The sequence below is a fragment of the Trachurus trachurus genome, assembly GCF_905171665.1.
Source record: "Trachurus trachurus genome assembly, chromosome: 6".
In the NCBI taxonomy this organism is placed as follows: domain Eukaryota; kingdom Metazoa; phylum Chordata; class Actinopteri; order Carangiformes; family Carangidae; genus Trachurus; species Trachurus trachurus.
In genome coordinates, this window is record NC_139897.1 from 20,869,655 (window position 1) to 20,892,336 (window position 22,682).

At 43.0% G+C, this 22,682-nt stretch overlaps 1 protein-coding gene across 1 annotated transcript in view; it reads left to right on the forward strand.

Moving 5' to 3' along the window:
* Positions 1 to 13,207: 13,207 nt before the first annotated feature.
* znf423 (zinc finger protein 423) overlaps positions 13,208 to 22,682 on the forward strand; it is a 143,368-nt gene continuing 133,893 nt past the window's right edge. Inside the window, exon 1 of the mRNA XM_083972863.1 lies at positions 13,208 to 13,334. Coding sequence (XP_083828989.1) covers positions 13,295 to 13,334 — 40 coding nt within the window. The 5' untranslated portion in view covers positions 13,208 to 13,294. The remainder of the gene's footprint in view (positions 13,335 to 22,682) is intronic.

Below are 22,682 nucleotides of genomic sequence, written 5' to 3' on the forward strand. Positions count from 1 at the left end.
GGACGTCAGGGCGACAGGCCTGAGATCGTTCGGCATCTTTACAGTGCTTTTTTTGGGGAGGGGGATGACAGTAGAGTGTTTCCATAGCTGGGGAACTGTGCAGCTGGCAATAGAGCTCTGGAAGAGGAGCTGGAACACTCCCCCTAGCTGGTTAGCACAGTACTTCAGAGTTCGGCCACAGATCTTATCGGGTCCAGGTGCAGTGTTGACTTTGGTCCTCTTCAGGACTCTCACCACCTCCTCAGTACTAATATTCAGAGCAGAGCCACCAGTTTCCAGTGAAGTGATGGTCGTTTCCACCTGGGTGCTGTTGTCAGTCTCAAACCTAGTGAAGAATAAATTGAGATCGTTAGGCAGTGACGCTGGACTGCTGCCGTCAACATGGATGGCCTTTTGGGAGGTGGAGGTTGTGTTCACAGCTGCCATGTTTTTAAGGCCTTGCCAAGCTGCGCGCAGGTTCCCACTCTTGAACTTTTGCTCAACTTTGTCCCTGTACCTCAGCTTAGCAATTTTTATGGCCCGCTTCACCTCTTTATTGATCTCCTTTTTCTCTCCATCAGAACCAGTGAAGAATATTCTCTTTTTCCTATTGAGAAGGGCTTTGAGTTCTTTAGTCACCCATGGTTTATTGTTAGGAAAAATTGTGATTCTTTTGGTGGGAATTATGTTGTCCACACAAAAGGAAATATATGATGTTACAGTGACCACCTGCTCATTGATGTTACTAGAGGGCGCTATTAAATTGGTCCAATCAGTGGCTTCGAAGCATCCTTGTAGCCTCTCGATGCTGTCACTTGTCCATTGCTTGATATCCTTAATAACCTTATCTGCTCTCCTCACAACAGGTAAGTATGATGGTGCAAGCAGGACGGAGGCGTGATCAGCAGATCCAAGTGGAGGCAGGGCAACAGATTTGTATGCATTAGGAACAGAGCCATAACATTTATCAAGAGTCTTCCCCATGCGTGTAGTGCAGGTGACATACTGATAAAAACCTTTAAGAAATTTATTGTCAGCACTGCAGTGAAAGTGTGCATAAAGGGCTCCAAACATCTGTGAGAGGCCTCGTGTGCTTCACGGTTTTACTCTGAGACAGTCTGAACCCCTCGTGGACTTAGTCTGTGTGTCCGTGAGGTGTGGACAGTGGGACTTGGGCCTCTGCGTCACCCTCGCTCTTCTCTTCTGTTCCCTGGTGTTTCCATGTGCTACAGCTGATTTTGTCTCATAGTGTTTGGGTTTTTTTTCTTTCCCTTTGTGCCAGTCGCTGGAGTTTTCTCCTGGTACCTGCTTCTGCTTATTTGTCTGCCAGCTCAGCCACTCACCTTCATCTACCCGTCTACCTGTAAGCTTATTTTCAGTCACAGTCACTGCTCGACTGAATAAAAGTTACTTTGGAAAACATACTCTCTCCATCCCAAAAAAAAAGTCACCACTTGGATTTAACTAAGCTAATAGGTTAGTCTCCCATTGAATAATTACTGCATGGATAATTATGTTTCAACTGGCAACAAGTTATTTAACCCTAACTGATACAGTCTCATTTCTAATACAACCATGTTGGAAGACACATCATGTGGTCGTGGAAAAGATGTTAATCTGTTTCAGAAGGGTCAAATTATTGGCATACATCAAGCAAATAAAACATCTAAGGAGATTGCTGAAACTAAATTGGGTTAGAACTGTCCAACGCATTATTAAAAACTGGAAGGAGAGTGGGGAAGCATCATCTTCAAGGAATAAATGTGGTCTAATCTGACCACAGAGTCCAGACCTGAACCCCATTGAGAATCTTTGAAAAATGAATGCAACTCTGGACAGAAATAGATGTTGTGACATTGCAGAAGCTTATCAAAACGATGTGCTAAAGACGGTCCAACGAAATATTAGAGTGTGTGCCTTTTTTTTTGGACAGGCAGTGTATATTACACAGCCACCAATAATGACAAACACTAAATAATGGGCAATAATAAGATTAGTATTTAGGTTGTAAAAAATATCACCTTAGAAAGAACATATTTTAAAACTTAATCCGGGTTTGCTAATTATAAAAATGCTCACATTTTGAATACACACTCTGACACACACTTTGCTCTCCTTTACCTCCTCATCCTCTCAGCAGCGTTCCCACCCCTCCCCGATCCCCCATCCCTCCGTCATACCGTCTCCACCCCCTCACCTCTGGAGTTGGGCCATTTATTTTGCATTTGCATTACATCCAAGGCGGGAGTTATTTAGGTGGAAATTGAGTAAATAGGAAACAGTGCAAATATGTGATTAAAACTACACAGTTACACAAAATCCTCCTCTGCACTCCCACCTGATTCCCCCCCCCCCCTCTGTTACCTATCGTCCCCCCCCCCCCCCCTTCTCCTTGGCCCCCGCCCACCAGCCCAATCTCCTCACCCACTCTCCACTGGATATCAATCAGAATCTATCACTCCACCTACTCCTGCTGCTGTTGTGTCAGAATTCACAGGAACTTCATCAAATGGGAAACTGTTTCATTGTTACATCGGACCCTTACTGTGTGTGTGTCTCTGTATGTGTGTGCGTGTGTCTCTGTATGTGTGTGCGTGTGTGCGTGCCAGGCCCACATGATAGAATTAATGGAATGCACACACACCTCCTCACCACCCAGCATCACGTGAAGTCATACACACACATACACACACAAGCCAGCACCTTCCCTCCTATTGCTGCCATCTTACACACACACACACACACACTTACACACACACAAACACGTGCATACACACATTAGGGTGTTAATTGTTGTGATAACACCTTCCAATAACAAGGCACTAATTATCAACATGTTTGGCTGTTGGAGTGTGTATCTGGCACTTGTGTATGGATCATGGGGTGAGCGTGTTTGTGTGTGTGCCAGTATGAGGTGTGGCACCAGGGGAAGAAGGTTTGATGATTTTGAAATATGCTGCTGCTGTTGTGTGTGTGTGTGTGTGTGTGGTACAGTATACTCTCGTTTATGGGCATTGTGTTGCATCCATTGCATTACAGTGAGACACACAATTAGCAGACAGACAGTTCTCACATGTTTAGCAAATAGCACCGCTCCTTCATTGTAGCCGTCTGAGCCGTGTGTTCTGCCCTGGAGTGCTGCATTTAAAGAAACGTGTTATAACATCGAAGGCTAGCAGAGGTCCATAAGACAATTAAAGAGCAATCCAAAGAACTTGTATCTCTGAGACCTTTATGAAACATTTTATTAAAGTAGGAGTATTTGACATAGGGACTTAATATTTAATCCATTGTCAGTTAAAAGACAAATTGAGTTTTTTCCCCCCCACATCTATCTTAATGCAATACTATGACTATTGACAGAGCTCTGGCTAAAAAATGACTGTTAAAAAAGTTTATCCTCCTTTAATCCCTCCAGTAATATTATAATCCTCTTGACAGAGTTTTTGTTGTCTGATATTTGACAAGTACTCAAAGCAAGACACCCCCACCAGTGGAAATGTACAGTAACTACAGTAAATAAATATGTTTCAGTCTGAACACAAAATATAGAGCACAAAATTCACAATCATTGTTTAAATGTGGGGATTTTGCAGACTTGTCAAAACATACTGGTATTGGTAACAATTTAATTATTCTTTTGTTTTCAAGGATTTTTCCATGCTGAACCCAGCTACCCAAAACAATGGCAATGAACCTTGTTGCCACCACCAGGATGGGGATACAGGTACCGTTTAGCTAGGACTGATTTCTTCACAGAGAGAGCTACTAAAGGTTTTTTCGTAACCAGTCTGGAGGGTAGGGGTTGATAACAGTAACTGACTCAAAATGCCTGCGTCAGTGTTACACAGACACAATTTGTTGACTCTAAACTATCATACCTGTTTGGAGGCCTTGAGGATTATTATTTCAGAAAAAAATTAAAGAAAGACACAAACACAAAAACCTACATGCACACATGATGATTGCAAACTCGCACGTCTTTATTAACTACCTACTCCTGCAGCGGGTTGGCACCACTGACGACCGTTCACACACTGTGTCTGCAACACAGCTGAGATCTTAGACTGTCAACAAGAAAGCGACCAGACCAGTTGTTTAAACAGAAGTCAAAATCACTTCACAGGATAAAGAGGCTGGCTGTCTGATGGGTCTGGCTACCTGACAGAGTGCTTGGCGAACTGTTTGGCAGGCTGGTTTTCTGGCTGGTTAGCTGTCTGGCTGCCAGGCTGCTGGGTGTACTGAGTAGGCAGCTGCTTGGTCTCCTGGCTGGCTGACTGTTTTGCTGGCTGACTTAGTGGCCGGCTGGCTACTTGCCTTGTCTGCCTGGCTGGTTGTCTGGCTGACTGTCTGGCTGCGTGCCTGGTTGGCAAGCTGGCAGCCCCAGCTGTGTCCTGAGCCAAGCCCCTATGCCCCACCAGATCTTAATTGGGTTAAGTTTGTCCGCCACAGATAACACTTCCTCTTTCTTCCGAGAGTACGAAAACAAAAAAATGGCCTGGCACTAATGATGCTCTTTAACGGGGCTCTTTTCTGTTTAGGTGGAAATTAGGAGGAAGGGGGTGGGTTCCCTACAGAGGCAGATCGTTGGGGGAAACGTGGCATTGTTAGGAGGCGAGCACTCAATGAGAAAAGGAGAATATGAAGAAAAAAGGGAACGAAAGAAAAGTCGATTTGGTTTGCGTTCAAGTGTTGTCACATTGCCACTGTTTCTTTTTAACAACCCCACATGACTGAAGCAGGCACAACCCTGAGAGAGGGAGACACACAGGAATATAGACGTGTCATTGTATGTGTGTGTGTGTGTGTGTGTGTGTGTGTGCAATTACACACACACACACACACACACACACACACTTTCGCACTTTTTTGTTCAAAGCAACCATAAAGAAATGGTTCTATAATTCCTTTGGCTGAACCCAGAAATTCATCAGACTTATTTGATGAACAATAATAACCGAGAAACAAAGAGCATACGCATATTTCATACATTTTTTTTAACGATTTCTTTAAAAATTAGCTCCTATGATTCGAGTGCCTCAATCATAGGAACTAGTTTTTAGATTTATTTTTCAAAACCTTGGCAATAAAACGGCAAAAATCTGAGAAGTAAATCTTAAAGTAGCTGAGACATGACAGCTCACTCGTCATCTTCTCCTGCAGAATTTAACAGAAAAACAGTCACAGTGAGCCGTCAAACGCACTGAGCTCAGGCCCATGCTCTAATTAGATTTGTTAACATAGTGAAGTAAAGTGAAATCAGATTTGGTAACAAAATTGAAATTATTCTCACTTTTATTGAGTTAGTTGAAAAAAAAAAGATCCTTTATTAATTCCCTAGATTGTCGAAGAAGCCATCTACCTCACCAGCATTACCACAGCTCAGTTATTTCTTCTCTGGCAACAATCTGGATCTATATGAGATTCATCATAATGTGTCATCATCATAATGATACCAACAATAGCAACAACGATTGAAGTAGTGATCATCCTCAAAGTGAAATCAGTGTCTTCATCAGAAACATCCTAATCACCATAAGCATCATCATCATCATTGTCATCATCACCATCATCATTACCACCACATTTTGTTTCTTTAGAGACTTCAGACAGCTGGGATCCTGTAGCAACCACTCTCTCTCTCTCTCTCTCTCTCTCTGTTGCTCTCACACACACATAATCGCACACACTGATACCTCCACAAAGACCTTGCGGATGGCAGGTGAGACTGTGTGCGGAATAACAGGCTTAACAAACGCTCAAAACAAATATTAAAAATAATGTTGATCTTCTCCCTGTGTCTCCATGCTGAATATTTATTAATAACTAACCGCAGGCTAAATGTTCTCCCTTGTTCTCACTTACCGATGCAGCCTACACACACACACACACACACACACACACACACACACACACACACACACACACACACACACACACACACACACACACACACACACACACACACACAAAACTCACCCCACATGCTACCTCCCTGTGTGAGCATACAAAATCTTTGGTTGTGCCCTATGCATCCACAAATACTTTCAAATCCAAATTCACATAAGTTTGGGGTGGTAATGCAGAGCAACGGCATACCTTGTGTGCATATCGACAGCGCTCTCAAACACACACAACTACATTCATTCAAACACATTCCACACACACACATGTGCAATTTACATTTGTGCATCCAGCCCATAATAATTGGAGACAAAAGAATGTAGCTCTGCAGTATTTAATTCAGTTATGTCTAATTATCCCATGTAAAAATAGCTGATATCTAGGGCAAAAGCAACGAGATGGAACATTGTTGTCTGCAGAGGGAAGACCTAGTGGAGCTGGCGAGAGTTCAACACAGCAGAGGACATGGAGAGAGAGATGGGGAGGGAGGAACGGAGAGAATGATAAAGGAAGATGCGGAGAGAGTGTGCTTTAGGCTACATAAATATAACATGAACTCTATCCACTAGTGGCAGGCAGGCAAGCAGCACAATGGACCAATGTTCAGAAGTGCTTTGTGAGGGCGTGGAGAATACACTGTGCTACCTCCTCACCTCAGGATTTTCAAGCTTTGATACCAGGCAGCTAGATGGAGATGGAGTGTTTGTGTTTATGTGTGTGTGTGAGAGAGGACGAAAGACAAAAGAATGAACTGGCAGTGAGCTCTCAGCGGTGTGTGACCCTGACTCTGCACTCAGCAGACCAGTGGGTCTAATGTTTGCTGAGGACGCGTCACACACTCTCTGTGTTTTATGTGGTGTCACCTCACCGGTCATGTGATGCTGCTGCTGTCATCGGTCACATTTCACTATCCGGTCCTTCCAGTTGGTTTCATGGGTGTACATCTGTTCGTTTCAAAGCGTGCTGTGAGATGTCTTATTGCAATGGGCCTGATGTCACATGCACAGTCTAAGCCCCATTAATTTTGCTCAATCTTTCCCCCCTGTCAGCTATTTCTCACTTCCCTCAGGCACATTCATTCTTCTACCATTCTCCACCCGTGCACCAGATGCCCTTGGGCTTTCCTACCTGTCCCAGTCTCCTGACCTTCCCTGCCCACTCGCACACCTGTTCCCATTTCCCATTAGCCCTGTCGGCTATTTTGGCTCATTTCCACATTGTCCTCTGCCAGATCGTCTGTGTTGCTTCTGCTTTACGCTTGTCATAATATTCTTGCCAGCCTGCCCGTAACCTGTTCTTGGTCTTGTTCGTTTTGACTGTTCAAGTCACCTGACCTGTGTTTTTAATGGACTGTTGTTAATTAATTTGCCTCAAGCTTATTGTCCTCTGCTTCCATCAAAGGCACCTGTTCCCATTTCCCATTTGAGTGAACCTGCCCATTGAGTGTCTACATTTGTCACCAGTCTGTCATAAGTTGGTTCCCATTCCACATTGGTTCCTTGAGTTTGCCCAAGAAGTGTCATTCCACAGGTGAAAGTTTTGTGCTAGCCCTTCTCCAGCCTCTGTTCCTCCTGAGCCTGTTGTTCAAGCTCACTCTGCATCTTTGTGTTTTGATTTGCACACTTCCCTGCGGCTGTGTTTCCAGGGACCTTCCTTCCACCTTTTTGGAGCAACCTAGCTGTTCATAAACTTGCTCTCTTCTTGGTTCTGGGCCTGCTACTGTAACTTCCAGCCTGTTTCCCAGTCAACAAGCCACCATGGATGTATCCAAGTTGGCTAGTGTCCAACCTGCTCCCCAGTCAGCTAGCCTCAGACCTGCTTGCCTCCAAACTGCTTCTCCTGAAGCCAATGTTGGGCCTGCTAACCAGTCCAACCAGTATCTGAATCAATGAGTCGCCTGCCTGCTGTTCTATCTGTCCTCCTGTCTCATCTGAAGGTGCTTCTGGGCTCCTGTCTTTTCATGTTCCCGCCCAAACTGAGATGTCTGATTCCAGTTACACAGCTTTGTTTATCACTACTAAATGTGTGCTACCCGGTGATTTGAGAGGGACCTACATGTCAGTGTTGAGGGTGCAACACCTGGATGGTTAAAGACTGAGGCTTGGAACTGACATAAAAACTCACAATGTGATGATTTCTGAAGGCAAAGGAACTGAAGAAGTTTAGATATTGCCCACAGTATTTCTGATCCATCCCTGCAGAAGAAGGGTTGCTCAGTGGCTGTTGGTACTGGATCTGCCCTCTCAGTAACTTCACATGAACTCTGTACTTCCTGATGTATGTGTAATATCTTCCCTGTTGTGTATTTGATTGTTTCCCTTCCTGTCTTGGTCTAGGTTTTACACTTTTGTGAATTCCCTTGCTGGTTATTGCCTCTGCTTATGGACTTTGGATTCCTTGCCCACCAGAAATTGGATTGTTTCTCCATCAAAGTAAGACTTTTGTCTTTTCATTGTTAAATAAATATCACTGTCGACTAAACTGTTCCAGCTTTACCTCCTAGTGCTTGTTTCCCAGCTACATTTTGTTCCGCTTGCTCCCATCCTGCATCCAATCCAGTTCTGTGGTCTGCCTCCCAGTCGGTAACTCCCGGTTTATTGCATTCCGGTATTTTAATTACCATTATCCAACTAAATGTTCCCGATGTGGATCCTTAGATTACCCTTAGTCACCTGGGCAAAGCACATACATACAGCTTTCTTTTGGGAATACTAAGGCAGGTATGGAGCATAACCAAACTCTCAGTGTTTGAATCCTCACCTTTACATACGTATGTTCATATAAAGATATTCTAACTCATGCCAATCAGAGAACCAGGGTTATTTATATAACCTTCCGTTTTCCACAATATTTATGACTTAAGATAACCTACTGATCATCAGGTTTGCAGGAATGAAGAGAACTGGATTTCTTCAGTGTGTAGGCTCTTTAACTAAAACTTACCCAACAGATAACAAACTCCGTCAATATTAAAGAAGTAGCATACAAATATTTGAATTGTGTAAGTTCTGTGCTCTAGTGATGACACCTAAATATTTCTCGTCATCAGAAAATATGCAACTCCGCCAGGTCTAATCAAATGAACTCCTCTGTTTTTAAGTCAATATATTTCTACTAATCGTTTCCCTGAGTGGGTGGTAGCAGAGTTTAGATTGTTAAATTTATTAGACAGTGACATGTACTCTATTCATGGGTGGATCAAAGGTGTTTCTTTTAGTGAAACAGTCTCGCCGTAGCAGCTTTTTGAGGAATGTATTTTTTGAAATCACATTCCTCTGGCACCTTATTTTCTGTCATAATCTCTCTTCTTTCACATTCCACAGTAAAAGCGACTGCTGTTAAGATATGAAACCTTTAAGCCAAATCCCCCTTTTTTTCTGGGGGCTGTAATTCTACATCTGCCCCTGGTTTATTCCATTGCTGTCCTGTCTGTATCAGTTACCAGTGCATGTCTGTTGGCTGACTTATTCAGTCTCTGCTACTTGATGTTCTCTTGTTGTGTGTATAAAAAAGCCAAATCCGCGCAGAGATGACAGAGGGTGTAATCGCTAGCTATGTGATTCAACAATACGACTCTTAGAAGCTATTCAGAGTGGGGCCTGTCCTTGACCCTTAAGGAGCTTGTAATGTGGGCTTTTTTCCCACTCTTTGTATTTACCGGCAGAAATGAGGAGGGGGACAGGGGTGGAGGGGGGACCAACCACTGAGAGAGGGGTTTTTCCCCTCCATGCCAGCAGCAGTCACACTGGGGGAGCTATGCAAGTATGCACAGTACACACACACACACACACACACACACACACACACACACACACACACACACACACACGCACACACACACACACACACACGGTTCCTGGCGTGCACTCATTTCATAGGGAGGGAGAGGTGAAGGTTGGGGGGTGAGACAGAGGGAGACAGGAGGGATGGGGAGGGAGGGTAGGGGTTGAGGAAGCGGCGGGGTGGGGGTGAGGGTGTGGGGGGTAGCACAGAGACAAGAGTCCCCCACCGTCCCAAACTCCAGCAGGGGGTCAATCTTAAAGGCTGCTCTGTGTCTCCATGGGAGGACCGGGTGGGGGTGAGTCAGTGTGGGAAGGGTGGGCAGGGAGGCTCAGTCTGCAGAGGGCAGTGGTCCTGTTGGTCAGCACAGGGAGCTCCACGTTACCCAGTTATCCATGACAACCAGAGAGAGAGAGAGAGAGAGAGAGAGAGAGAGAGAGAGAGAGAGAGAGAGAGAGAGAGAGAGAGGAAAAGTCAGGGAGAGACGGAGAGGGAGAGAGGGAGAGAGAGAGAGAGAGAACATAGAAAAGCTCAGCTGCGGTCAGAGAGCGCTCAGTTGGAGCAGAGTGTGAAGAACAAAGCACCCAGTGATTTTCATTTTTTCCCTCTTTGTCTCCTTTATATTGTACACAGACGTGTCCCTCTTTCCTTTACTGGAAATAAAGGAACTTTGAAGAAGACGCACACGCACGCACACACACACACATGCACACACATGCCATACAGTCACTGCTGCACATGCTTTTGTTTGGCTAATTGAATTATGTTTATACAGTAAGTCAAACGATTCATTCTCACTATGAGAGAAAGTAGCCTGTAATGCAAAAGTAATTCTCCCTCTAAAAAAAAAACCCAGCAGAGAAAAGGGCAATGGAGGACACGGTGGTATTTTTTTAAGCCTTTGATGGTACATTACTGCAACACAAAGGTCTATGCTCATGTATTCTCATGACTGCATGGAAACTGATATTTTCATGTGGTCATGATATAAAGTGTGGAAAATGTTCATTACGCACGGATAGGTTCTGCTCACCCTAAATGAATAGGCTTAGACTAATCCTGTCAGAAACTGCCATAAAGAAATTAATCCACCACAAATAAGTGAAACGATAAACCCTCAAGAAAATGAGAGCATTTCACGATTAAAAAAAAAAGAAAAAAAAGTATGGCGTTCCAAAATACAGTGATGAATTTTATGGGGGGAATGAACCATTACAGGGTGAAGCTACATACGCATTTGTTCCCTGCAAGCTCTGTATTGCTTCTCCTGCTTCAATTTTTTTCTGAACGTGTGGACCAAAATACTAGATATGAAAATGTATTAGGGGCAAAACATCAAATTCAAATTCATGTTGGTATTGGGAGGTTAGTGAGTGAGAACTGGCCTATTAGCTTTCACACAATATCACTGCACACTGAACATAGTTGTAGGTGCTGTACAGGAGATGCATACCAACATCACACAGTCAGAAAATCCCTGCATATTATTCAATTAAATGACATGTAAATCATTTTGTGTTCAAAAATGACAAATACCTACATCTTTGCACCCATTTAGCTACATTTTTGCAAACAAGGAGACTTATGGCTGCTGTTGCATTTAAACATAATTTGGACAAATTTTAGGTGAAGGTGTTTGCTCAAGCCCAATACACAACACATGGATAGGTGATAAAGATAACTTTTATTCAACTTCATTTCACGTGCACTTTTTTTCTGCACTGAATTTTCAACAAGCAGGCGAAATACATTTTCAGTAAACTAGTTTCCATTAACTACTGTTGAGGAACAGGAAGGAGCAGGGAGATCAAAGAGCCCATTGGACTCTAACCATGATGCTGTGGCAAATTGTTCCCTCTGGCCACCTATAGCAGGATATTTTCATTCACAGCTGCTTCACTGCTTTTCTTAGCCTATATATATTTAAGATAATAATGATTGATGGGAAATAACTTAAACAACTAGAGATAGGCTACACTGTCTTGTCATTTGCTGTGGCTTGTGACAATAACAGGTAAGGACACTGGATGCTGGCTGACCCCCCTCATGTTTAGTTTGTAGTATAGATACGTTTGTCAACTGTTAATCGATAATCAAAGTTATAATGATTGCACACCTTAACCTATAGCACCTCTTCCACGTCCCACTTTAAATCCGACCCACATTTTCCCAGTCTCTTCCCTCTGTAGTCTCTGAATCCCTGTTGTAGTTGTGTCGGTCGGCCACAGCTGGGCGCTGTTGCCTAACTCTCCCCCTGCCTCCCCTCTCTCTCTCTCTCCAACAGCCCTGCCTGCCTCTCTCCTGCCTCTCTGCCTCAGCCAACCCGGGCTGTGCCGAGCTGCTCCCTGCGGGATCAGAGCGCTCCCCCGCCGGGACCCTTCTCTCACATCCCCCTGCTGGGACGCGGCTACATTTCCAGCCAAGCACTGCCTGCCTTGGCTTTATTATGTGTGTCTGCGCCGCAGCCCCGCCAGCAGAGGCAGGCAGAGGAGGAGGAGGGAGACTGGTAGCCAGAGTCAGGACAAAGAAAAAGCAGGGAGACAGAGGCTAGCGAAGGGTTAGACTGCTAGAAATATTAAGGCTGTTATTAATACCGCCGGCAGTGCATTGGGAAATATTAACAAAAAAGAAAGCGTGGGTAGTAAAAGCAGTATTCCCCTCGGGGTGGAGATGCAGGGGAAGAGCGCAATGTCCATGCCACCAGACCACCACCACCACTGCCTAGAGTAGAATAGCGGGACGAAACATTGACGGCTGGTCGGTTCGGATCGGTGCCGCTTTCCAGGAGGGAAATGAAAAACCTAACAGACAGAAAATAGTTTCGATAAACTAAAAAAACAAAACAAAAAAACATCACACCAACGAAGACGCCAGGAGCGCGAGGGAAGAAGCCACGTTTGATTTTGAAAGCAATTTCACCCCCCCCCCCAAAAAAAACACTCTCCGCCGCCTCTCCTCACCTGGACCGTCACGTACCGTTGTGGCACCACCGACACCACCGCCGCCGCCGCCACCGACAACCTCACACTCGGACGGTGCCGCTGTCACTTTTAGTTAATACCGCGCGGGACCTGCTCAGGTGTTTGACGCGCGCGTGGCTGGCAGCTCGCGCCCCGGTCCGCCAGTTGGAGCGGCACGAGCGTCCGGTGCTGTAGCCTACCGGAGAAGCAGAATAAACGCGCACGGAGGAGAAAGCAAAGAAAGAAGAAGAAGAAAAAGAAGAATTTAAAAAAAGAGAAAAGGAAAGGGGAGCTCTCTGCGTCGCGGTAACGGAGAAGAAGGGACCAACAACGGGAAGTTGGTCCTGTTTATTCTACAGGTTGCGCGGCCGGGGCGAAGAGGGAAAACGCACCGGAGGAGCCGAGTGTCGCCTCCCAGCCGCTTCACTCCCGGCGTGTTGGGGTTTGTTGTCGTTGGACTAACTCAGACTCACAAGCTGCCGCATTGCAACAGGCGAAGAGGCAGCAGCAGCAGCAGCAGCAGCAGCGAAGTGGAGGAGCAAAGATAACCCTGACTGTGCTCGCCTGCATGGTTTGCTGAAAACACGAAACGGAACAAAAAAGCAGAACAAGAAAAAGAAGAAGAAAACAATTAGAAAATCAAAATTAGAAGAAGCAGCTCCAGACCAGAGATGTCTAGACGAAAACAGGCCAAGCCGCGCTCCGTTAAAGGTAAGAAACTGTTTATTTTGTGCCTCATGTGAACGGACACTTAATTTTGGAGCGGTGAATGAAGCCAGTGACCAAAAAACCATGCCCAACTCTGGTGCCTTGTGTCAGCTAATTTAATTTTATTCCTCCCAGAGGGTTGCATGCAGTCTGTGTGCAGCTAGTTGTACATCAGAGGTAAATCAATGTCACTTATGTGAAGATCTGGCGAGTAAGGTGACTTTTAGTGTTGGCTCCACAAATTGTTTGTAAATGGCCATGGACTCTGTTAGAGTGGCTTTAATAGAAAATAAATGCTGTACTTAAATTTGACTGGTTATTTATTGTTCCTAATGGTCATATCGTTGTCAGAAAGAAGCTTTCAAAGAGCTACGGTGCAATCTGTGTGTTTGCTGCTGGTCCACCAGGCTAATTGTTTTCAATTAGCTGCCACACTGACAGGACAGGAAGGAGATGATAGTCCACACTGGTGTGTCGCTTCTCGGGATTGAGTGCGTTTGTGTGATTCACTGGCAATCTGGATTATGGACATGTTGTGATTTATTGCACTTGTCCCGAAACTGCACACTGCTGCTTTGTTGTTGTAAACGTGACTGTTTGACCCCATCAAATCGCTTGACTCGACATGCCTGTAGAGTCTCCTCACATTTGCTTTCACATCAAAACAATGATCACATTTTGATTTAAAGATCTAATTTTCTTTTTTTTGAAAGATTATGTAGTTTCTGCCACAGGGTTGTTTACGCATAGGCTTACAATTTAATCTCACAATTCAGAATATTTGTGGACATTTGGGCTTGTACCTTTTTTAAAAAAAAATAAAAAATGAGGATTTACTCTCCTACTTTAAAACAGTGCCCTGAGAGGTTAGTTCACAGATGCAGCACTGGAACTGACTGATTCATCTTATTAAATTTCATCCAAGTCCAAAACGTTTATGAGATTTCTGCAAATTAAAAAAAAAAGAAGGTTATTATTATTGCAAAATGAAGCCTCAGTTCCCATTCCCATGAAATAGTATTCATTGCTGTGCATGGGTGAGTGGGCATCATGCATGAGGGCATGTGGTGGCCTTGGCCTCCATGTTTCCTTTATGGGACCCAGATGGGCAACGGGACGAGCTGACCATGTGGTTGCCACCCCCTCCTCCATTTCCCCTCCATCATATAGACTTTCTCCCTCTGTGTCTATCTGGGAAAGAGGCAGATTTCTGACAGTGATTCAAACTGGGTGGTTAGTTTGATTAGCAGCATGATCTTCGCTGCAGGATTTCAGCCTCTCCTACGGGGTGCGAAGTTAAGCCTGCTTCATGTGAGGTGCGGGTGGGATTCATTTCATCAATAGTAGGCGGCTTCGTACATGCCACACATGAAGTACTGACAGTGCCTGTTATTGTGTTCACTAGGGGATAAGTTCGTGATGCTAACATCTATTACGGTTTATGTGCAGAAGTTGAAGGAGCAGCTTTTCAGTATAGACTTACAGGGTGGTCAGGACAGGACTGTGAGTGATGTGGTAGTCTACAGATTCCCCAGTCTCCTCAGGAATCTGCTGAAAAGCTGGTTCCAGTTTTCAGTTATTGCAGTCCATCTTCATATTTATAATAAAATTAGAAATGGTTGTGAAAAGAATAACGACCAGTTTTTGCCAAAAATAATACTAGATACATAAATAGATTCTGCATCTTGTTAAGTTTGGATTTTAAAAGGAACTAAGAGAGTCTCCAAATTGAAACTAGATTTGGCATGCAAGTGTTTGGGAAAAATAGGACTTTGGTGTTTTATATTGTCTTACGTGTGGTCTTGGGTTGACTCATAATACTGCAGCACAATCTGTTTCCTTTCTTTCTCTACACTTGAAAACATTATAAAGTACTGGCACTAAAATGGCTACAAAAAGCACTTTGAGTATGTTGATGGATGCACATCTTGCAACATATCTGTTTTGCTGTAGATACTTAGATTAACTCCAGCTCTGCCAATATTGGGTAATGTTGTGCTCAGTTAACAGGACCACAAAAAGACCTATAATTAGTCATAGTTGTCACTGTCATTATCTGCTTTTTTTCTTGGTAGGTTGCCACTTTTTCAGCCAGTGTTTCTCATTTCAGTTATGTATTAAATGCACTGTCTTCACTTGACAGCCATGCTTGGAAGCCGCAGCTGGTAAATAATGGCAAATGGAAATCAATGTTTTAGAGACGGGCTGCAACTGTTGTTTTGATTAAAAAATTACCAAGGCTTCAGCCTTTTAAGTCCCACATATAACAATAAACGGTCATCTGAGGGTCTAAAGTGCCAAATTCACATTGTTTGAGTGTTGAATTAATGAAATAATCGTAACATTTTCAAAGCTGTAACCAGCAAGTGTTTGAGAAATGACTGGAGCAGTCACCCATATCAATTATCATGTGCGTGGCATTGTATGAATTGTTGATTTGATGTGAATATGTGAATGCTGTGGTTGGATGTCATTGTTTTTGCCTCCTGCTGTAGTGTTGTTGATGCTTGCTGCACTTTGTCAGTGAACAAATCAGCTGCTGTGGACCAGTGAATCTGTCCACTGCTGCTCCGTCACTGCTCTGTCAGTGTGTGTGTGTGTGTGTGTGTGTGTGTGTGGATATGATTATGCTTGCAAGATGTACATCCTTATGTTTGCGTTTGCATGCATCATAGACATGCATGCGTTGTGCGTCTGTGTTTGTGTGTGTGTATGGATGTGTGTGTGTGTGTGTGTGTGTCGGACCTCAGCAGCCTGGATAACCAGAGCTTAGCTTTAGTCAGGCAGCCAAGCGAAGCAGAGCGAAGCAAAGCTGAGGCAGACGACCACCACTGTGTGTGTGCAGCAAAGGTAACATAGCCCTTGTGGTCTAGCTTGCATAAGCGGGGGTGTGTTTTTGTGTATGTGTACTCATGCATCTGTGTGTGTACATGCGTGTTGCTATCTGCCCTACACACCTTGCCCCTCTGACAGCTTGGCAAGACTTGGTGTTGGGGGAAGATGAGAGAGAGAGAGAGAGAGAGCTGTAGGAGAGACAGATAGAGATGGAGGAGAAAGAGCGGGTGAAGGGTAAAGGGTAGAGAGGGGAGTGGTGTTTGGGGGCAGCGCGGTAGCAGGTGAGTGGGCAGAGAGGAGGGAGTGATGGAGGCCAGGACGAGGTGAGCATCGCCGGGGGATTATCTGTGTTTTCATGTTCTTCCGTCTTTCACCTGCTCACCCAACTCTGACTGGCTGGCCTGCTTGCGGACTTACTGGCCAGCCAGGCATGCTGAAACAATAACAAACAAGCACAAAGTCCCACTTCATTCATCTCCTGCTATAGATTTGCACTGTCTCAGATGGCCCCGGCCTGGAAAGACTTTTGTTTTTTTTTCTGGAAAAGAAAGCCAACCCTGACTCTGACTCATAAGATGGACTGGGGCTGATATTTGATTATCATGAAAATCACGATACATCATAATAGATCTGATGCTGAGTCTGACCCTCATTTCTCTGCTTTGCATATTTTACACTCTGTCTTGGCATGTGACAAATAAAACAAACACCGTATCTTTCATCACAGTGAAGATATTATATTTTGGATATAACCTAGACAGGGATATCAGAGGCATTACCTGCTCTTACTTGTGAGAATAAATAGTTAAGTTTTCTTTTCTTTCTTTTTTTATTTGGTAAATATAATGATGTTGGGATGAACACTACTGAAGCTAGAGCTATGGTAAATGGTAAAGTAAGTTTTCTTATGCACTTTTAGCCTCAGTGTCTCATTACATTGTGATTTGTATTGTGGTGAAACACAGACAACAGTTCCTCTTTTTGAAGATTCACTTTTTTTAAAGTCAAATTTTCAAACTTTTTGGCTGATTCTATTAAAGATACAAAAGAAGTTCTGTATCGCGGCCAATTTACCTGTATTTTTCAATAGCATGTTAAAGGTTCAGTGTGTAATAATTGGCTAGGTTTATTGGCAGAATCTTAATATACTACCCATGAATATATTTGTATAAGCGTATAATCGATATAAAATAAAATTAGTTTGGTTTTCGTATAATTCTTCTTTTATATACATATAGCAAGGGTCTTGCTTTCGAGAGTGTCGCCATCTTGCGCTGCCATGTTTGTACGGCAGCCCGAACGGAAAATCCAGCCAGAGAGCATGTTTCGTGAGTTTCGCGTGCATTAATAAACCAACGAAGAAGAAGGCGGAAGGAAAGAAGGAGTAGGAAACAGCAGACATATCGTAAAATGGTTTAGATCTTCACCTCATTGCTCCATGCTCCTGAAATACTCCCAGTCGTGGTAAACAAGTATTTTTGTCACTTTGCCGACAGGAGGGATGAGTGCGAGCGAGCGAGCGAGCGCTGCAAACTAGAATCTGAACGCTGAATATCACGGTTTTACCCCCATATTACACACTGGACCTTTAAAAAAAAAAGAGAGGAAATAAAGTATTGCACTTATTGTGCATCTGTAATTATGTTTACACACACACACACACACACACACACACACACACACACACACACACACACACACACACACACACACACACACACACACACACACACACACACACACACACACACACACACACACACACACACAAACATATAGCTATATATACACACATGAAACTATGTAGCCAATTAAAACAAACAGCAACATTAGTCTTGATATTAGCGCTTCTCCATGTTTCACCACTGCGGCTAAGTTCCTCTGATGGATTTACTTGACCAGTCCTGCCTTTACAGTGATTAGGCCTTGTCAACAGTGGGGGGACTTAACTAATTGCGGTCTGTTAATTGAACATGGACTAATGGCATGATGATGGGCCATGAAACTAGCTGATGGGGTGAGAGAAAAAGGAGGGGTGAGCTGGAGGAAGAAATGAGAGAGCACGGCTCCTCTCTTATCAAACTATTATTTCAGTGGATTAATCCGTTTTTAATGTGTGTCTTTAGTGAGGCGAGGCAGCAAAAATCTCCTGCTCTGTCTGCTCTGGCTGCCTCGCTACCTCGTATCTCTCCCCTCTTTCTCTCTCTCTCTCAGCTCTTAGCCCCTTGAGTCTCTCATGCATTATGTAGTGATGATTATTACTTAATTACACATTAATAAATCCGCTTCATTTGCAGGACATTAAACGGGAGTTGAGCGCATATGACAAGGAGATGGAGGGGAGGGAAAGCAGGGAAGACTGGAAACGGGAGAAAAGAGGGAGCACTTACTTTTTTAGCATTTACTTGGTTTGTTTAGAGTGTTTATGGTTAGTGGAGCCAAGTGAATCCTTTGACCAAGAGGGGGAGGTTGAGTTAACTGCTGACGTGTGTTGAGCTGAACTCTTCTGGGCTAATGGCATCATTTCCACTTGATCTCCTCCTTTACATATCTTTTGCTGTCTGTGTTTGTTTCTCTCTTTCTTTCTTCTTTACCCTCTCTTCTTTGACCACTCAAATCATGTTAAGTATTCTGGGACAAGTGAGTGATGAAGAAATCCTGTAGATTGTTTCTAAATGCGAAAGTAAGACATCAACCGATAGTGATGGTATTGAGTTATATCTTTAATCTTCCTCTTTCTACAGGAGTTTTCCCAGATAAAATTAAAGTGGCAAAGGTTATTCCATTTTATAAATTAGGATACAAGCAAAGTTTTACTAACTACAGACCAGTATAATTATCACAATTTTCCAAAGTGCTTGAAAAAGTTTTTGCAAAAAATAAAATAAAATAAAAAACTTTTGAGTGAGAGTCAGTTTGGTTTTCAATCAAAAAGATCTACAGCTTTAGCACTGATGAAAATACCTGAAGAAATTACCACAGCCATAAAAAAATAAGACATTTGCAATTGGTGTATTAATTGATTTGAAGAAAGAATTTGACACTATTATAAAATACTAATCTCAAAATTAAAATCATACGGTGTTCGAAGAGTTGCTCTGAACTGGTTAGGTAGCTATTTAGATAAAAGACTATAATATGTGCTGTATTCTGGGAATAAGTCTGAGTATATGAACATTGTGTGTGGGGTCCCAAAAGGCTCTGTTTTGGGGGCCTAAACTTTTTAATCATTACATTGACGACATTTCTGAAACATCAAAGTTATTACCGTTTGTGTTATTTGCTGATGACACACATTTTTAGTTCAGGAGAGGATTTAAGAACTAAGAATGTGTTTGTGGGTTGTTTTTTAGTTTGCAATTTCTTCATTAAGCAGGTGATGGTGACTAGCTACATCATCCTGCAACAAGGTTATTTTCATTTTCAATTAGCCTATAAAAATTCATAAAAGTCCAAACTTTACTTTTTTACATTTTAGGGTTAATCAATAATCGCTAATCAAAATGGCTTGATATTCATCATTTGACAAATAAAATAATGGTATAATCATTTCTATTGTACTCTTTTTTTTATATGCGCAAGGGCTGCATGATGTTTCATGTAAGTATGTGATTTAAATCTAATAAGAGACTCTGGGATAGTAATTATTCATTGCCTGGAGTTAAAGTTATTGTCAATTAACTACTCAAGACTTGAAATTAACAACCGCCAACCCGCTGAATGTGGGTAAAAATTAATTGTGCTGGGAAGTGTCATCAAGTTATAAGCCAGTTTGATAGTTGCTGAATCTACTTATCACTCCCCTCCAAATAAAATCATCCGGTGTTATTTGCTGGTCATTTGTGTAGGGACCAAGTGCACTTGTTGTTTTTGTTCATATGAGCACTGTGGAACCTGGTATTATCCCTATGCCAGCAGTAGCACTATGAGGAATTGTATGCTGGAGTACAGTACGGTGCATTCGGAAAATATTCAGACCCCCTCAATTTTTTCTCATTTTGTTATGCAACCGTTTCGCTCTAAAATAAAAACCTCAACCCATAAACATGCAATACCGCATAATGACAAAGCAAAACCAGGATTTTTTCGTAGGCTAAATTTATTTAACGTATAAACAAAGTCTGAATACCTTCCGAATACACTGTACAGTACAGTTAATCTCTCATTTCTCATCCTGTTTCTCTCTCCTGTCTATTTTTCTTTCTCTCCTTGCCTCTCTCTCCCCATCTGGCTTTACCATTAGATCAGTTTTAATGTCACCCTTTGGCAGAGCACAAAGCCTTTCATAGGGCAACTGGCTCTTATAAAACTCAGAGACACTACACATGTGGCTTGGATTATTCAGAGACAACAGTGTGTCTTTTTGCAGGTAAATCCTGAGTGTTTAAGTGTTTGAAGCACTGGAATGCTTTGAATGTGTTATAATTATACTAAAGATTTACAGTTTATCTTGTTGTTTGTGCAGCTATAAATATGTGTTAGCAGTAGGACAATCAGTGTGCGTACAGTCACATTGAGTAACTCATTTCTAAAAGCTGGTATTGGCTTTGCATTAAGGTTTGCTGAACCATTAAATGGCTTTCTGAAAGCTTTGTTAGGAATTCCATTGACTCCTCGGCAGGGGGTGGATTTGAGTCTTTGGTAGTTGTTTTTTTTTTTTTTTTTAAATAGGACAAAACAGGATAATGTAATTGTTGATTGGTGGAGCCCAGTAGCACCATGCATCGAATGTAACAGGAGTCATGTTGATCTGCTCCCAATTAAAATGAAATTACTGAACAATTGAAGGCTCGGAGAGTAGAGTGTAACTCAGTAGAAAACATCTCGCTCACAGAAAACAAGGAATAGCAGAGGTGTAAACAAAAAAGGAAAGAAAAGAATGATGGCTAAATTCCACTTAGCTCTGTTTTGAGTTCTGGTGCTGTGCAGGTTTTCTCACGCTATCATAACACACTGGAGCACTTACAATGGAGCCAGTTTGCCTTTAGTAGAACCCGTGCTTCTCCTACTCTGGCACGACTCATGTCAACTGAAACTTTAGGTTGAGAACACTTTTTATGGAAACTGGAAGATTTTCAATAACTCACTTGTTGGAACAGAATCTTTTTTTGTCAGTAAGATTCATTGGTTGATACTTGATAGTAATTTGTGGTGTTTTCATATTGGCTTCCTTTGATCATATATCAAAATATATCAGGATCATACTGTATCCAGGCTGCAAGAAATAAGACTCTGCCCAATAAAACACCCCACTGTATGTACACGACTGAAATAGATTTCTGTTTTTCTGGTTATTCCGTGCTCTGTGATTCTGAGCATCTGGCGGTTACGTGATCTTTTTGATCCCTGAAAGTCGACGTGAACTCGGCGAAATGTCTTGGGAAAACAACAAACCATGGTGTTGACTTGATAAATCCAGATTAAGAACCATCCTTCATCAGGTTTGGTTTTGTTTAATGTAATGGATTGGGGAAAAGTCATAACATCTGGAAGACTGGGTCAGGTTTTTATACTGTGTGTGTGTGTGTGTTTTTGTACCTCTTTGGGACGTTTTCTACTATAAACACCGATCTTGTCAGGACCAGAAGCCCTCATGAGGACCAAAGCCTGGTCCTAATGAGGCAAAACCTTATTTCTGAGGATGTGTTCATACTTAGGGTCAAGCTGTCCACAAGAACGGAAACCACTGCAATGTCCCAACAAGGATAGCTGCGGAAATGTGTGTGTGAGAGAATTCACATGTGTGTCCAGAAAGGGTGAAGTCCCTCAGTGAGGTGTGTGTATGCCAGCGACAACTCCTTATCAGCGGCCAGCCTGGTGTGGGTTGTGCATGTACTCATGTGTGTGAGAGTGTGCGAGAACAGGGGCATCATGGGCCAGGACTGTGCCATTGTAGCGGCTTAGCTAGCCTCGTTTATCAGCTGCAAACTCACTGGACCTTAACGCACACCCACCCCTCTGGAGACACATGCGCACACACACACACATACACACACATACACGGGCACAGAGAAGCTGAGCTCTGTGCGTGCCCATAACCTCATCTTTTTAGACGGGAAAGATGATGCTGGTGTGACTATATACACACGCACACATGGCACACACACACATCCAGTCAATCCAGGCCCTGCTTGCCAAGTCCCTATCCCCCATCACGAGATACTCTCAGAGGACAGGGGCCCTTCTAAGTTTCCTAGAAGGGCGTGTGTGTGCATTTATGTACATGCAGTCGCTTACAGTCTCTCTCTAAGAGATTACGCTCGTTACTTCTTTCAACACTGACTATTTGCCTGCAGTGTATTTATCTGTCTAGATTGGGTTGTTTAATTAAGACTTATGTCCTGTGGTGTCTGTTCTCTCAATTTAAAGCATATTGGATACCTAATAAAAGCAACAAAAGATCAATTATGTTCTTATTTGTAAAATGTTACCAGAGGACAGAGTGGTATCAGAGATTAGAATTGTGCAATACCAGAAAAAAGATTTAATAAACACTAACTTCTGAAGAATTGAGCT